This window comes from Tachyglossus aculeatus, chromosome 26, assembly GCF_015852505.1.
Source record: "Tachyglossus aculeatus isolate mTacAcu1 chromosome 26, mTacAcu1.pri, whole genome shotgun sequence".
Classification (NCBI taxonomy): Eukaryota; Metazoa; Chordata; class Mammalia; order Monotremata; family Tachyglossidae; genus Tachyglossus; species Tachyglossus aculeatus.
This window is the reverse complement of record NC_052091.1, coordinates 17533597-17552052: the sequence shown is the minus strand read 5'-3', so window position 1 is coordinate 17552052 and position 18456 is coordinate 17533597. Positions and strand designations below refer to the sequence as shown.

The following is an 18456-nucleotide window of genomic DNA, read 5'->3' as shown; positions in this document are numbered from 1 at the left end:
CACACGGCTGTCAGTTGGCAGAGTCGGGATTTGAACCCACAACCTCTGACTCCAAAGCCCGGGCTCTTTCCACTGGGCCACGCCGCTTCTCCTAAGAAGAGAATAATGCTGAAGGGGAAAGGCTGATTTCAGAAGAATACATGAAAGCGGGAGAAGGGGGCGTATCAAGCGCTTAGTACAGTGCTCTGCACACAGTAAGCGCTCAATAAATATGATTGAATGAATGAATGAAATCCTGGCCGCACAGCGAAGGCGAAATGGCCAGTCCATTTCGTGGATGGTCGATTTTTTTACCCTGGGGCAAGGATTGCAGATGTGGAGAAGCAGCGTAGCTCAGTGGAAGGAGCCCGGGTTTGGGAGTCAGAGGTCATGGGTTCGAATCCCAGCTCCGCCACTTGTCAGCTGTGTGACTTTGGGCAAGTCACTTCACTTCTCTAGGCCTCAGTTCCCTCATCTGGAAAATGGGGATTAAGACTGTGAGCCCCACGTGGGACAACCTGATTGCCTTATATCCCCCCCCACCCCACCCCGTGCTTAAAATAGTGCTTGGCATATAGTAAGCGCTTAACAAATGCCATTCATCATCATTATTATTATTATTGCAGAGGACAAGAAAACCCAAGCAGAAACAATTAATTCCTCAACATGGCGTATTATGCTGTTGAAAACCAGGACTGCATCCCTGCCCTGCTTAGGGGGGAGTCAGACCCCCCAATCCCGCAGCCTTCTGGAGATTTGGTCATGGATTCAAATCTCCGCTCCGCCGCTTGTCAGCTGTGTGACTTTGGGCAAGTCACTTAACTTCTCTGTGCCTCAGGTACCTCACCTGTAAAATGGGGATGAAGACTGTGAGCCCCCCGTGGGACAGCCTGATCACTTTGTTACCTCCCCAGCGCTTAGAACAGTGCTTTGCACATAGTAAGCGCTTAATAAATGTCATTATTATTATTATTATTAATTATTCTGGGACATGCAACCTGCAAATTCCAGAATCCTCAGGCACCTCAGGGCTAAACCTGCTTCAGGTCACATGGGGAAGTGCCGTTATTTAAAGTGAGCAAAAGGATCTGGGGCTCATTGGTTTAATCTGAACAATCCCAATTCTGAGAGGCGTATTTTCCTAAGGCTGCCTCCAAAAATCTGATTTTTGCAGATCAGTTGGTGACTCTCCAATCCAAGGGACTGTAAGGTCGTACAAATTTGTCCAGTTTTCAGTGGACCAGGTATAATAATAATAATAATAATAATAATAATAATAATAATAATAATGGCATTTATTAAGCGCTTACTATATGCAAAGCACTGTTCTAAGCACTGAGGTATAATAATGTAATAATAATGGCATTTATTAAGCACTTACTATGTGCAAAGCACTGTTCTAAGCGCTGAGGTAGATCTTCAGGTTATCCCACGTGGGGCTCACGCTCTCAACCCCTGTTTTACAGATGAGGTAACTGAGGCACAGAGAAGTCAAGTGACTTGCCCAAAATCACACAGCGGACAAGCGGCGGAAGCCGGGATTTGAACCCATGACCTCTGACTCCAAAGCCCGGGCTCTTTCCACCGAGCCACGCTGCTTCCCCAGACTGTGAGCCCACTGTTGGGTAGGGACCGTCTCTAGATGTTGCCAACTTGGGCTTCCCAAGCGCTTAGTACAGTGCTCTGCACACAGTAAGCGCTCAATAAATACGATTGATTGATTTCCTAAGGTTTAAGGCTTGAGAACTTATTTGGAGGATGGGAAGATAGGGTTGGGAGTTGGATTTGAGTTCCTTTTACTTGCCCTGGAGGTTCTGTGCTGTAAACGGTGCGAAAGGTGACGGTGGGTCTGTTTGGGGGAGTCTAATGGGGTCTTTTTTTTTTGTTTTTCTTCTTCCAGATTTACAGAAGAGGAACATGGCCCAAGAAACTAACCACAGCCAAGTGCCTATGCTCTGTTCCACGGGCTGTGGGTTCTACGGAAATCCGCGGACGAATGGCATGTGTTCAGTCTGCTACAAAGAACACCTCCAAAGACAGAATAGCAGTAATGGTAGAATTAGCCCGCCCGGTAAGTCCGTCTGAGTTAGCGCTTAAATATCTAAATATCTAGAAATATCTAGAGCAACAAGATTGTAAAAACAAAAAAAAGCCTCTCCTCCTCCCCGGAAAATGTGGAAATAGCAGTGGCCTGAAGTGGACGGCTAAGAACCGGGCGGGAAGGAACGTGGACGCGTTGGGAAGGTAGCGAGACTGGGGAATCACTGGCAAATAATAATAATAATAATAATAATGATGGCATTTATTAAGCGCTTACTATGTGCAAATAATAATAATAATGGCATTTATTAAGCGCTTACTATGTGCGATGCACCGTTCTAAGCACTGGGGAGGTTACAAGGTGATCAGGTTGTCCCACGAGGGCTCGCAGTCTTTATCCCCATTTTCCAGATGAGGGAACTGAGGCCCAGAGAAGTGAAGTCGCACAGCTGACAATTGGCGGAGCCGGGATTTGAACCCATGACCTCGGACTCCAAAGCCCGGGCTCTTTCCACTGAGCCACGCTGCTTCTGTACTGAGTACTGGGGAGATTACAAGGAGATCAGGTTGTCCCACGGGGGGCTCACAGTCTTCATCCCCATTTTACAGATTCATTCATTCTTTCAATCGTATTTGTTGAGCGCTTACTGTGTGCAGAGCACTGGACTAAGCGCTTGGGAAGTACAAGTTGGATGGCCTTGTAATAAGGCTTTGAAGGTGGAGGTAGTGGTCATCTGTCAGATATAATAATAATAATAATGATGGCATTTATTAAGCGCTTACTATGGGCACTGTTCTAAGCGCTGGAGAGGTTACGAGGTAATCAGGTTGTCCCACAAGGGGCTCACAGTTTTAATCCCCATTTGACAGATGAGGGAACTGAGGCCCGGAGAAGTGAAGTGACTCGCCCAAAGTCACACAACGGGGGCCACACACAGCTGGGGGCCACCTTGGTGGGACTTTGGCATCGAGTCTTCAGGAGGAGCAGAAACCGGGGGGTGAAAGGGGGGCGTCCACCCGTGGGAGTTTGTGGGATTTTTGTGCGGCGAGGAGAGCTGGGTTTAGAGGGCTGGGAGGTTCATTTATTCATTCAATCATATTTATTGAGCGCTTACAGTGTGCAAAGCACTGTACTAAGCGCTTGGGAAGTCCAAGTCGGCAACATCTAGAGACGGTCCCTACCCAACAGCGGGCTCACAGTCTAGAAGGGGGAGACAGACAACAGAACAAAACATATTAACAAAATAAAATAAATAGAATAAATATGTACGAGTAAAATAAATAAATAGAATAATAAATATGTACAAACATATATACATGTACACAGGTGCTGTAGGGAGGGGAAGGCGCTCAAACCTGTTGAGCGCTTACTGTGTGCAGAGCACTGTACTAAGCACTTGGGAAGTCCAAGTCGGCAACATCTAGAGACGGTCCCTACCCAACAGCGGGCTCACAGTCTAGAAGGGGGAGACAGGCAATGAAACAAGACATATTGACAAAATAAAATGAATAAGTCTGTACAAGTAAAATAAATAAATAGAATAATAAATATGTACAAACATATATACATGTATACAGGTGCTGTGGGGAGGGGAAGGACCTCAAAGCTATTGAGCATTTACTGTGTACTAAGCGCTTGGGAAGTCCAAGTTGGCAACATCTAGAGACGGTCCCTACCCAACAGTGGGCTCACAGTCTAGAAGGGGGAGACAGACAACAAAATAAGACATATTAACAAAATAAAATAAATAGAATAAGTATGTATAAGTAAAATAAATAGAATAATAAATATGTACAAACATATATACATGTATACAGGTGCTGTGGGGAGGGGAGGGAAGGAGCTCAAACCTAATGAGCACTTACTGTGTGCAGAGCACTGTACTAAGCGCTTGGGAAGTCCAAGTCGGCAACGTCTAGAGACGGTCCCTACCCAGCAGCGGGCTCACAGTCTAGAAGGGGGAGACAGGCAATGAAACAAGACATATTAACAAAATAAGATAAATAGAATAAATCTGTACAAGTAAAATAAATAGAATAATAAATATGTACAACATATATACATGTATACAGGTGCTGTGGGGAGGGGAAGGAGCTCAAACCTATTGAGCACTTACTGTGTACTAAGCGCTTGGGAAGTCCATGTCGGCAACATCTAAAGACGGTCCCTACCCAACAGCGGGCTTGCAGTCTAGAAGGGGGAGACAGACAATGAAACAAGTCATATTAACAAAATAAAATAAATAAGAATAAATACGTACAAGTAAAATAAATAGAATAATAAATATGTACAAACATATATACAGGTGCTGTGGGGAGGGGAAGGAGCTCAAACCCCAGAGGGAAGGGGAGCGTATCCAAGGCTGAGCTTCTGGCTCGAGAGGAGAAATGGGCGTCAGTGTCTGACCCCACACAGAAAAGGGACCCAGGGAGCCAAGTGTGGCAGCGGCCCCCCCAGATTCATTCATTTAATTCACTCAACTGTATTTATTGAGCGCTTACTGTGTGCAGAGCACTGTACTAAGCGCTTGGGAAGTCCAAGTTGGCAACATAGAGAGACGTTCATTGAAAGCAGCAGTCTGAGGGGGGCTTGGATTTTGCCTCCTGTTGCCGGGTGTCGCAGACGAGAAAGGGGTCTTCTAGACTGTGAGCCCACTTTTGGGTAGGGACCGTCTCTATATGTTGCCAACTTGTACTTCCCAAGCGCTTAGTACAGTGCTCTGCACACAGTAAGCGCTCAATAAATACGATTGATTGATTGATTGGGCTAACCTGCGTGGCTGTGATCCATTTTCGGGGCAGCCGTCGTTCCAGATGGGCTTTGGGTCTGGGACAGTGAGCTCGTTCAGGGCAGGGAATGGGTCTTGTTTTTGGTGATACTGAACTCTCCCAAAGCGCTTAAAAAGCGCAGCGCTTTGCACACAGTTAAGCACGCAATAAATATGAATAAATGACTTGGTCTTAGGGTGGAGAAAGAAAGTGGAATGGAAAGATGAAGTCCTGTTTGGGACCCGCTCTGAATTAAAGGCCGGGGCTGGGGGGCATGGCATGTGAGCCCATTGTTGGGTGGGGATTGTCTATCTGTTGCCGAATTGTACTTTCCAAGCGCTTAGTACAGTGCTCTTCACACAGTAAGTGCTCAGTAAATACGATTGAATGAATGAAACCTGTTAGGGTTTGGACGGCATCCAGTGTTTCCCCCACTCTAGACTGTGAGCTCATTATGGGCAGGGATTGTCACTCTTTATTGTTGTATTGTTCTTCCCCAAGCGCTTACTACAGTGCCCTGCACACAGTAAGCACTCAGTAAATACGATTGAATGAATGAATCCTGTTAGGGTTTGGATGGCATCCAGTGTTTCCCCCACTCTAGACTGTGAGCTCATTATGGGCAGGGATTGTCACTCTTTATTGTTGTATTGTTCTTCCTCAAGAGTTTAGTGCAGTGCTGTGTGCACAGTAAGCACCTCATTCATTCATTCATTCAGTCGTATTTATTGAGCGCTTACTGTGTGCAGAGCACTGTACTAAGCGCTTGGGAAGTACAAGTTGGCAACATATGGAGACGGTCCCTACCCAACAGTGGGCTCACAGTCTAGAAGCACTCAATAGAGAAGCAGCATGGCTCAGTGGAAAGAGCCCAGGCTTTGGAGTCAGAGGTCATGGGTTCAAATCCCGACTCCGCCAACTGTCAGCCGTGTGACTTTGGGCAAGTCACTTCACTTCTCTGGGCCTCAGTGACCTCATCTGTAAAATGGGGATTAAGACCGTGAGCCCCATGTGGGCCAACCTGATCACCTTGTAACCTCCCCAGCGCTTAGAACGGTGCTTTGCACATAGTAAGCGCTTAATAAGTGCCATTATTATTATTATTATTATTATTATTAATAAATACGACTGATGAACGAATGAACTCCCAGCCGACGGGAAGGGGAGCAGGAAGACCGAGAGGCAGCTTCTGATCTAAAACGAAGGGCCCGTTTCCCAGGGAGCCTCCCAATCAATCAATCAATCAATCGTATTTATTGAGCGCTTACTGTGTGCAGAGCACTGTACTAAGCGCTTGGGAAGTACAAGTTGACAACATAGAGGCAGTCCCTACCCAACAGTGGGCTCACAGTCTACCAGGGGGAGACAGAGAACAAAACCAAACATACTAACAAAATAAAATAAATAGAATAGATATGTACAAGTAAAATAAATAAATAAAGTAATAAATATGTACAAACATTTATACATCTATACAGGTGCTGTGGGGAAGGGAAGGAGGTAAGATGGGGGGGGATGGAGAGGGGGACGAGGGGGAGAGGAAGGAAGGGGCTCAGTCCCAAACCAGGCTCCTCCTCCAGAAGTAGCCGTTCATTCATTCACTCATATTTATTGAGCGCTCACTGTGTGCAGAGCACTGTACTAAGCACTTGGGAAGTACAATTTGCAAGGTTTAGCAGCGGCAGCGGCCCCCAACCCAGGGCACTCGTCAGGGGCAGAGGGGAGGGATACGGGCTCGGCCGCGTGTCTAGAAGCATCGTGGATTGGCCTGGAAATCGAAAGGTCACGGGTTCTTATCCCGGCTCTGCCACTTGCACATATTTATTCTATTTATTTTATTTTGTTAATATGTTTTGTTTTGTCATCCGTCCCCCCCTTCTGGACTGTGAGCCCGCTGTTGGGTAGGGACCGTCTCTATATGTTGCCAACCTGGACTTCCCAAGCGCTTAGTCCAGTGCCCTGCACTCAGGAAGCGCTCAATAAATACAATCGAATGAATGAAATGAATGAACTTGTCTGCTGTGTGACCTTGGGCAGGTCGCTTTACTTCTCTGGGCCTCAGTTACCCCATCTACAAAATGGGGATGGAAGCTGTGAGCCCCACGTGGGACAGGGACTATGTCCAACCCGATTTGCTTGTGTCCACCCCAGCGCTTAGTACAGTGTCGGGCACCTAGTAAGCGCTTAACAAATACCATCATTATTATTATGTCTATTGCTCCTTCCTTACTGCTTCTCAGCCTTCAGCGGGTAAAAGCACCTGAATTTAGGTGCGTGAGCTCTGCACGGGCGAGCGCAATGGCTTTGGAGGATGCGACCGTCCATCCTTGTTATTTTTTTAATTGATTTTGGAAGCCCCCCCTTATCAGGGCCCGGCAGTTCATGCCCCCCGTGGAAGCTCTGCCCTCTCACCAGCGCTATTTCTATTTATACTATTTAAGGAGCGTTAGGCGGCCGCCGATTTTTACAAAGAGTGATTTAGTGGGCCTTTTTGAAGCCGGCAGACGAATTTTGGCCCACAGGAAGGATGTGACTGTCCATCCTTGTTATTTTTTTAATTGATTTTGGAAGCCCCCCCTTATCAGGGCCCGGCAGTTCATGCCCCCCGTGGAAGCTCTGCCCTCTCACCAGCGCTATTTCTATTTATACTATTTAAGGAGCGTTAGGCGGCCGCCGATTTTTACAAAGAGTGATTTAGTGGGCCTTTTTGAAGCCGGCAGACAAATTTTGGCCCACAGGAAGGATGTGACTGTCCATCCTTGTTATTTTTTTAATTGATTTTGGAAGCCCCCCCTTATCAGGGCCCGGCAGTTCATGCCCCCCGTGGAAGCTCTGCCCTCTCACCAGCGCTATTTCTATTTATACTATTTAAGGAACATTAGGCGGCCGCCGATTTTTACAAAGAGTGATTTAGTGGGCCTTTTTGAAGCCGGCAGACGAATATTGGCCCACAGGAAGGATGTGACCGTCCATCCTTGTTATTTTTTTAATTGATTTTGGAAGCCCCCCCTTATCAGGGACCGGCAGTTCATGCCCCCCGTGGAAGCTCTGCCCACTCACCAGCGCTTTTTCTATTTATCCTATTTAAGGAGCATTAGGTGGCCGCCGATTTTTACAGAGTGATTTAGTGGGCCTTTTTGAAGTCGGCAGACGAATATTGGCCCACAGGAAGGATGCGACCGTCCATCCTTGTTATTTTTTTAATTGATTTTGGAAGCCCTCCCTTATCAGGGACCGGCAGTTCATGCACCCCGTGGAAGCTCTGCCCTCTCACCAGCGCTATTTCTATTTATACTATTTAAGGAGCATTAGGCGGCCGCCGATTTTTACAAAGTGTTTTAGTGGATCCTTTTGAAGCTGGCAGACGAATATTGGCCCACAGGAATGAGTTGATCACGCCAGGTTTTCGGAGGCGTCGCAATTAAGGTCACATCTCTTCCTCGAGGCCTTCCCTGTTTAAATCCTCTTTCTTTCCCGGACCACCTATGCACTTGGATCTGTGCCCTTTGGACATTTGATATTCTCCCCACTTCAACCCCACAGCCCTTATGTACATAGCTTTAAATTACATATTATTCATTGATTCAATCGTATTTATTGAGCGCTTACTGTGTGCAGAGCACTGGACTAAGTACTTGGGAAGTACAAGTTGGCAACATACAGAGACGGTCCCTACCCAACAGTGGGCTCACAGTCTAGAAGGGGGACACAGAGAACAAAAGAAAACACATTAATAAAATAAATAGAATATGTACACTTGTATTTATTGAGCGCTTACTGTGTGCAGAGCACTGGACTAAGCGCTTGGGAAGTACAAGTTGGCAACATATGGAGACGGTCCCTACCCAACAGTGGGCTCACAATCTAGAAGGGGGAGACAGACAACAAAACGAAACATATTAACAAAATAAAATAAATAGAATATGTACAAGTAAAATAAATAAATAGAGTAATAAATACGTACAAACATATATACATGTATACAGGTGCTGTGGGGAAGGGAAGGAGGTAAGGCAGGGGATATTGATAAGTAATATTCATTTTCATTCATTCAATCGTATTGAGCGCTTACTGTGTGCAGAGCACTGTACTAAGCCCTTGGGAAGTACAAGTTGGCAACATCTAGAGATGGTCCCTACCCAACAGTGGGCTCACAGTCTAGAAGGGGGAGACAGAGAACAAAACCAAGCATATTAACAAAATAAAATAAATAGAATATGTACAAGTAAAATAAAATAGAGTGATAAATACGTACAAACATATATACATATATGCAGGTGCTGTGGGGAAGGGAAGGAGGTAAGGCGGGGGATATTAAGTAATATTATTCATTCATTTTCATTCATTGTCGTATTTATTGAGCGCTTACTGTGTTCAGAGCACTGTACTAAGCGCTTGGGAAGTTCAAGTTGGCAACATATAGAGACGGTCCCTACCCAACCGTGGGCTCACAGTCTATTATTTATATTAATGCCCGTCTCTCCCTCTGGACTGTGAGCTCGTTATGGGCAGAGAACGTGTCCGCTAATCCTGTTGCGTTCATGCCTTCCTTCATTCAGTCGTATTTATTGAGCGGTTCCTGCGGGCAGAGCGCTGGATTAAGTGCTTGGGAGAGGACGACACGCCAATAACCAGCCACGTTCCCTGCCCACAACGCGATTACAGTCTAGGGAGGGGGAGTATTGTGCTCGCCCAAGCGCTCAGTTCAGTGTTGTGCACATAATAAGCGCTCAGTAAATGCCATCGATTGACAAGGCCAGCTCTCCAGGTGCTTGTTAGGGCGTCCAACGACTCACCTCACCCCGAGATGTAGTTCCCTAAGTAGGTAACAGTGGACTGTGAGCCCACTGTTGGGTAGGGACCGTCTCTATATGTTGCCAACTTGTACTTCCCAAGCGCTTAGTACAGTGCTCTGCACACAGTAAGCGCTCAATAAATACGATTGATTATTGTACATATTCATTACTCTATTTTATTTGTACATATCTACTCTATTTTATTTTGTTAATATGTTTTGTTTTGTTGTCTGTCTCCCCCTCCTAGACTGTGAGCCTGCTGTTGGGTAGGGACCGTCTCTATATGTTGCCAACTTGGACTTCCCAAGTGCTTAGTACAGTGCTCTGCACACAGTAAAGGCTCAATAAATACGATTGATTGATTGATTGTACATATTTATTACTCTATTTTACTTGTACATATCTATTCCATTTATTTTATTTTGTTAATATGTTTTGTTTTGTTCTCTGTCTCCCCCTCCTAGACTGTGAGCCTGCTGTTGGGTAGGGACCGTCTCTAGATGTTGCCAACTTGGACTTCCCAAGCGCTTAGTACAGTGCTCTGCACACAGTAAGCGCTCAATAAATACGATTGATTGATTGATTGATTGTACATATTCATTACTCTATTTTACTTGTACATATCTATTCTATTTATTTTATTTTGTTAATATGTTTTGTTTTGTTGTCTGTCTCCCCCTTCTAGACTGTGAGCCCGCTGTTGGGTAGGGACCGTCTCTAGATGTTGCCAACTTGGACTTCCCAAGCGCTTAGTACAGTGCTCTGCACACAGTAAGCGCTCAATAAATACGATTGATTGATTGATTGTACATATTCATTACTCTATTTTACTTGTACATATCTATTTTATTTATTTTATTTTGCTAATATGTTTTGTTTTGTTCTCTGTCTCCCCCTTCTAGACTGTGAGCCCGCTGTTGGGTAGGGACCGTCTCTAGATGTTGCCAAGTTGTACTTCCCAAGCGCTTACTACAGTGCTCTGCATACAGTAAGCACTCAATAAATACGATTGATTGATTGATTGTATATATTCATTACTCTATTTATTTTACTTGTACATATCTATTCTATTTATTTTATTTTGTTAATATGTTTTGTTCTCTGTCTCCCCCTTCTAGACTGTGAGCCCGCTGTTGGGTAGGGACCGTCTCTATATGTTGCCAACTTGTACTTCCCAAGCGCTTAGTACAGTGCTCTGCACACAGTAAGCACTCAATAAATACAATTGATTGATTGTATATATTTATTACTCTATTTTACTTGTACATATCTATTCTATTTATTTTATTTTGTTAATATGTTTTGTTTTGTTCTCTGTCTCCCCCTTCTAGACTGTGAGCCCGCTGTTGGGTAGGGACCGTCTCTATACGTTGCCCATTTGGACTTCCCAAGCGCTTAGTACAGTGCTCTGCAATCAATCAATCGTATTTATTGAGCGCACAGCAGAGCACTCAGTAAGCGCTCAATAAATACGATTGAGATTGATTGATGGATCAATTCATTAAAAGTTCGAACACATGACCCTGCCTCAACCCCCAATTCCAGATCTTTCCATACAGCAGCGAAGCCTTCCATCGGCAGCCGGAGCGTGGCACGGCTTTTAGCGGCCTGCCACGAGGGAAAACTTCTCATCCTGGATTGCCAACTATTTCCTTACCTCTACGATGGGAATAATACCAGCTCCCTCATGGTGGATTTACAGGCCGCTCGGGATAGTATGCCATTTTAAACTCCTCCTCATTAGGAGTTTCTGATGCGACATTTATATAGTATTTTTTTCACACGATCGTCGTCGTCGGTCACGTCCGAGCTCTTCCGAAGTGCGGGGCACCGAACTAAGGAACAGGGAAGCGGCGTGGCTCAGTGGAAAGAGCCGGGGCTTTGGGAGTCCGAGGTCGTGGGTTCTAATCCCGGCTCCGCCACTCGTCAGCTGTGTGACTTGGGGCGAGTCACTTCACTTCCCTGCGCCTGTTACCTCATCTGTAAAATGGGGATTAAGACCGCGAGCCCCGCGTGGGACAACCTGATTGCCTCGTATCCACCCCAGCGCTTAAAACAGTGCTTGGCACAGAGTAAGCGCTTAACAAATAGCATCATCATTATTATTATTATTATTATTACTACTACTACAGTACAACAGAGTTGGTCTTACTCTTCCCCCGACTTGAGGCGAATGAGCCGGACCGGCAAAAAACGAAGTTTTCTCTTACCGACGTGAAGCGTAATCCGGTGGCCAGTCGATCTCGTTCTTTTAGATGAAATCCCGGGCGCGTCCGCACATACTGACGTGAAAAATGTGTTACTCTTGCAGCAGCCTCCGTGAATAGTCTGACTCAAGCGCTTAGTACAGTGCTCTGCGCACAGTAAGCGCTCAATAAATACGATTGATTGATTGATTGACTCTTTACCAGGTCAGTGCACGGGCGGCAGTGGCCCAGAGGAGCAGTCCACATTAGACTCCACATCATCCCCATCTATGCAGCCAAGGTAAACCGGGTTCTGTCTGTCTCAGTCGGAAAAACGGTTCAGATCGGATTCTCGGTCGGGAAAGGAGCGTCAGCCCCGCCCCGTCGGTCCGGCAAACAGAGGAGCCGGGAGGCTCCTACTTTTTCTACTTTTCCATTCAGGAACTGTAATACTGCTGCTCTTTCCTTATTCCGAATTATATTCTGTTGTCGTGACTCGATTTCCTCAAGGCTTCCGGGATCTAGGTAACCAAAATCCTTCTAAAGCCAAGTACTGGGTGGGGGCCTTCTTTGGTTTTTTTAGTCCACCGCGGTGGTGGTATACCTGTGTATATGTATATATGTTTGTACATATTTACTACTCTATTTTACTTGTACATATCTATTCTATTTATTTTCTTTTGTTAATATGTTTGGTTTTGTTCTCTGTCTCCCCCTTCTAGACTGTGAGCCCGCTGTTGGGTAGGGACTATCTCCATATGTTGCCAACTTGTACTTCCCAAGCGCTTAGTACAGTGCTCTGCACACAGTAAGCGCTCAATAAATACGATTGATTGAGGGTGGGGGCCTTTTTTGTCTTTTTTAGTCCATTGCGGTGGTGGTATACCTGTGTATATGCACACTACTCCATTTATTTATTTATTTATTTATTTTACTTGTACATATCTATTCTATTTATTTTATTTTGTTAATACGTTTGGTTTTGTTCTCTGTCTCCCCCTTCTAGACTGTGAGCCCGCTGTTGGGTAGGGACTGTCTCTATATGTTGCCAACTTGGGCTTCCCAAGCGCTTAGTCCAGTGCTCTGCACACAGTAAGCGCTCAATAAATACGATTGATTGTTTGATTGAGGCCCGCGGGCCCGGGAGTAAGAAAGATCCGGGTGCTAATCCCTGCTCCGCCGCGCGTCGGCTGTGTGACCTTGGGCAAGTCGCTTCACTTCCTCTGGGCCTCAGTTGCCTCATCTGTAAAATGGGGGTTAAGACCACGAGCCCCGTGTGGGACGGGGACTGTTCCCAACCCAATTGGCTTGTATCCACCCCAGCGCTTAGAAGAATGCTGGGCACACGGAAACCGCAGTTGTTGTCGTCAATCAATCAATCGTATTTATTGAGCGCTTACTGTGTGCAGAGCACTGTACTAAGCGCTTGGGAAGTACAAGTTGGCAACATATAGAGACAGTCCCTACCCATCAGTGGGCTTACAGTCTAGAAGGGGGAGACAGGGAACAAAACCAAACACGTTAACAAAATAAAATAAATAGAATAGATATGTACAAGTAAAATAAATAGAGTAATAAATATGTACAAACATATATACAGGTGCTGTGGGGAAGGGAAGGAGCTCGTCTCTGGCAATCATTCATTCATTCAATCGTATTTTTTGAGCGCTTACTGTGTTCAGAGCACTGTACTGAGCGCTTGGGAAGTCCAAGTTGGCAACAGATAGAGACGGTCCCTACCCAACAGCGGGCTCACAGGCTAGAAGGGGGAGACAGACAACAAAAAAACATATTAACAAAGTAAAATAGTACTTTGTACTGGGAATTGGGGGACGTGGGTTCTAGTCCCAGCTTTCCCCGTAGCTGGCAAATATGGGGGAAGACCACCGTTGGCCACCTTCTCGCCCATCGCACCCCGGGCCCCGGTGAGAACGTGACAAGCAGGGAAAGAGCGCGAGTGGTACTATGCGAGCAGCGTGGCTCAGTGGAAAGAGCACAGGCTTGAGAGTCAGAGGTCATGGGTTCTAATCCCACCCCCGCCACTTGTCAGCTGTGTGACCCTGGACAAGTCGCTTCACTTCTCTGTGCCTCGGTTCCCTCCTCTGTAAAACGGGGATTAAGACTGTGAGCCCCACGGGGGATGACCTGATTAGGTTGTATCTACCCCAGCGCTTAGAACAGTGCTTGGCCCATAGTAAGCGCTTAACGAATGCCATCATCATTATTATTATTGAGCCGTAATCATTTCCTCCTTCGGTTCCAGAACCCAGGTTCTGTCCCAAGACGGGAGAGCCCAGCTGGTGTCCGGAGCGGGCAGAGCACTGTAATAGAGGGGTTTGGGCTCAGAAACGGAGCGAGAGGGCTCCCATTCTGTGGGATCCTACGGAAAACGACGGCCCAGCTCTGACTGTGGTCGCCTGTCCGCCTCTGTGCCTCAAGAGCGCTTAGTACAATGCTCTGCACACAGTAAGCGCTCAATAAATACGATTGATTGATTGAGCGAACTGGTGTCGGCGGGTGCGATGCGAGGGATCCGCCCCGCTCGCCAACTTTTGGGAAATGGGAGATTTTGTCGGGGGCAACTTTCTTAAAACTAATTCTGCCGTTCCCACCCAAGATCGGTTCAAATCCTGGGCGCCCTCTGCCATCTTTCATTTTTTTACCTCATCAATCAATCGTATTTATTCAGCGCTTACCGTGTGCAGAGCACTGGACTAAGCACTCGGGAAGTACAAGTTGGCAACATATAGAGACAGTCCCTACCCAACAGTGGGCTCACAGTCTAGAAGGGGGAGACAGAGAACAAAACCAAACACACTAACAAAATAAATAGAATAGATATGTACAAGTAAAATAAATAAATAAATAGGTTAATAAATAATAGAGTAATAAATAGAGTAGTAATAGAGTAATAAATATGTACAAACATCATCAGTACGGGAAGGGTTCCAAGACGGTCAGTTTAGCTCTGACTTAAATTGGTGCCCTGGAAACAGACCCCGATTTTGGGCAGTGTTAGAGGCAGTTGCACAGATAGGTAGGGAAGTGTTTCATTTTATCTAAACGATAGATTTTATTTCAAGATCTAAGCACCCTTTGAAGACAGCGGCATTTAGGTTGCCAAGCACTGTCGTCGTAGTGTGAGGCGAATAACCTCCCTAAGTGAAATTGCCCTGCCGCTTAGTGTAAAAACGGACGCCCTGTATATTGCCAAATGCCCGGGTGGGTGTTTAGCGGATTATAATCCCCGGATTTGAGGTCAGCTAGGGGAAGCTAGCCTTTCCACGATGATAGCATAGATGCTATGCCAGGGGAAAAGGAGAGAGTTTGGATTTCTGTGGCTTTACCCTCCCAATTTCTTGGACTGACCCCCAGCCCCTAAGAGTTGGAGGAAAAATGACCTGGGCCCGATGGGCAGAACTGTTGAATCCGTTTGAAAGACGCTGCCAGCCCTTGCCCGTCCCTTTGTCCAAACTTGTTCTGCAAATTCAGTACCGTGGGTTTTCATGGCCCCCAAGTTTAATTGGAACTCCTTAATCGAGGTGTGTTTTCATCTGAAAGAGTACGCTTTTAACTCAGAAGTCTTTGGCAACGTGGAGGCCAGTGAGAAGCGGAGCCAAAAGCCAAGTTTTGTTGAAATATCGTCGCTCCACGATTCACCCTCAAAGCCAATCTTTAGAACCTTCTTCATCCCTGGGTTTGTTTTGGTTTGCTGCGCTGCTTTCCCCCCTTTAAGTTCCCAAGGTTTCTCCTGGTTAGTTTGTTTCTGCGTGTCGGGTTTATTAACATCTAAGTAATGTGAGAAATGCACAAATTCCCCTCCGCGTCTGATCAACGTCACCGTTAATTTGGTTGCTCAGGTTGTTACTTTGGAGAATCTTATTAGTCTTTGGTAAATCTTATTAGTCTCAACAGATACTTGTTCGGAAATGAGCTCCAAATTAGTTGGAAAGTTACCCATCGCTGTTCCGAAGTCCGGCTCAAGTGGAAAACTGTTAAATTTAAAGTCAGCTCCTTCAGCAGTTTTCTGAAGACCATGGAACTGTCTGTTACCTCATAGTAAAAAGATCGAGTTTATTCTTAGAGTTGCTGTCCAGATATTGAAAGCGCCTACTAAATATGAAAGTGTACGTTTTTGTGTTTTTCTCTTTTAGTCCGGTATCAAATCAGTCACTTTTAACCGAAACGGTAGCATCTTCCCAAGCGGAAAGTACACCTGTGGATAAAACAGTACCTGAAACAGAAGAACTGCAAGGTTCGTATGGGAACTGACCCACGGGGAAAGTGTAGTGAGTGAGATGTCTACGAAGTTGGCCAGGTTCCTAGTTCTCCTAGGGGGGTACGGAAGTGGAAACTAAAACGAGGGGTGGAACCGGAGACCAAAGGAGAGGAAAATTGGGGTGAGGGGGTGAGGAGGAGGAAGGAGAGGAGGGAAAAGAGCAGGTGGGGGAACGTCTCCGGGCCGAAACAGGAGCAGGCCGAGCGGTGGTGGGAATTTGGTTGAACTACGGCCCACCGCCCTCCACCGTGGCTGGGCTGGAGTTGTGGATTTGGGCCAGGATTGCGTCCAACTCAGGTCACACCGGGGGGGACTTATTTGTGCTTTGCACATAGTAAGCGCTTAATAAATGCCGTCATCGTTATTATTATTATTATAATAAGCGAAGGGACTTATGAGTACTTATTTCGCTTGACTTAGAGAAAGAGTTTTCAATCAATGAATCGTATTTATTGAGCGCTTACTGTGTGCAGAGCACTGTACTAAGCGCTTGGGAAGTCCAAGTTGGCAACATATAGAGACAGTCCCTACCCAACAGTGGGCTCACAGTCTAAAAAAGCCAGTAGCATCAGAAAACTGTGCCTATTGAAGCTCCTCTCCCGAACCAAAACATATCACTAGCATTCCCTTCAAGGCCCTACTGAGAGCTCACCTCTTCCAGGAGGCCTTCCCAGACTGAGCCCCCTCCTTCCTCTCCCCCTTGCCTCCCTCTCCATCCACCCGTCTTACCTCTCTATGTGTTGCGGACTTGTACTTCCCAAGCGCTTAGTACAGTGCTCTGCACACAGTAAGCGCTCAATAAATATGATTGATTACCTCCTTCCCTTCCCCACAGCACCTGTATATGTGTATATATGTTTGTACATATTTATTACTCTATTTATTTATTTTACTTGTACATATCTATTCTGTTTATTTTATTTTGTTAATATGTTTGGTTTTGTTCTCTGTCTCCCCCTTCTAGGCTGTGAGCCCACTGTTGGGTAGGGACTGTACTAAGCGCTTGGGAAGTACAAGCTGGCTTCTCTAAGGTCTCCCAAAATACGTACAGGTTTTTTCACGTTTAATAACAGAAACAAATAAACAGGGTGAATACTTATTTCTCTTGATTTAGAGAAAGAGCTTTGAAGCTCGTAGCATCAAAACGCTTTGCCTACTGAAGCTCTTCTCCCTAACCAAAACATCCCACTAGCACAATCTGTCGGAATAACGGAACCCCGAACGAAGGAAAATGCCATTGGCACCGATCGATTTCTGCAACTTCACTGGGTGTTTCCAATTTCCGTTCCGTACATACAGTTTATTCCCACTCACGCACCACGCTTCAGTAATTTTCCAAGGGAATCATTTTTCAACATTTCAACCAAAGGAACAGAAGGGGGTTGGAAGATCATCTCCGGAGAACAAATACAGCTGCTTCAAGTGGAGAAGCAGCGGGGCCCAGTGGATAGAGCCTAGGGCCTGGGAGTAGGACCTGGGTTCAAATCCCGGCTCCACCACTTGTCTGCTGGGAAGTCCAAGGTGGCAACATATAGAGACAGTCCCTACCCATCAGTGGGCTCACAGTCTAGAACTCAATTTCCGCCCCAGGCATTTTTTTTTTTCTAATTAGGGTTGTCCGAAGAAGAAAGCAACCTATTTGCTACTGCCTGATGAAATGAATAATGTTACCCAGAAAAAATTGGCCAAGCACAAGTTGTCGTAGGTGAATCTTAAAAATAAAAGCTAAAAGGCAAAAACCTTGCACTTTAAACTCAGGTTTTCCCTGAAATGTCGGCTTGGGGCCTTGGGCAAGTCGCTTTACTTCTCTGGGCCTCAGTTACCTCGTCTGTAAAATGGGGATTAAGACTGTGAGCCCCACGTGGGACAACCTGATTACCTTGTATCTAGGCCAGTGCTCAGAACAGTGCTTGGCACATAGTAAGCACTTAACAAATACCATCATTATTATTATTATATCTGATAATTACCCTCAAACTGTGTTATATATCCTTTCCCCCTTGACCATCTTGCGAATTTTAGGCTGATAAAGGAAGAGCATCTTGGCCTAGTGGAAAGACTTTAGGCCTGGGAGGCTCTGGGCTCTAATCTCAGCTCGGCCTCTATCTGCTGGGTGACCTCAGACAAGTCACTTAACTTCTCTGCGCCTGAGCTTCCTCATCTGTAAAACGGGGATTCAATACCCATTCTCCCTCCTATTTAGACTGTGATTCATTCATTCACTCATTCAATCGTATTTATTGAGTCCTTCCCAGACTGAGCCCCTTCCTTCCTCTCCCCCTCGCCCCCCTCTCCATCCCCCCTTCTTACCTCCTTCCCTTCCCCACAGCACCTGTATATATGTATATATGTTTGTACAAATTTATTACTCTATTTATTTTACTTGTACATATCTATTCTATTTATT

General features: G+C 45.9%; 1 protein-coding gene across 2 annotated transcripts in view; it reads left to right on the top strand.

Moving 5' to 3' along the window:
- Positions 1–18456, top strand: part of ZFAND6 (zinc finger AN1-type containing 6) — an 83132-nt gene that overhangs the window by 59843 nt on the left and 4833 nt on the right. For both annotated transcript variants that reach the window (XM_038767340.1, XM_038767341.1), the window contains 3 exons: positions 1880–2050; positions 11996–12071; positions 15925–16025. In XM_038767340.1, coding sequence (XP_038623268.1) covers positions 1897–2050; positions 11996–12071; positions 15925–16025 — 331 coding nt within the window. In that variant the 5' untranslated portion in view covers positions 1880–1896. The remainder of the gene's footprint in view (positions 1–1879; positions 2051–11995; positions 12072–15924; positions 16026–18456) is intronic.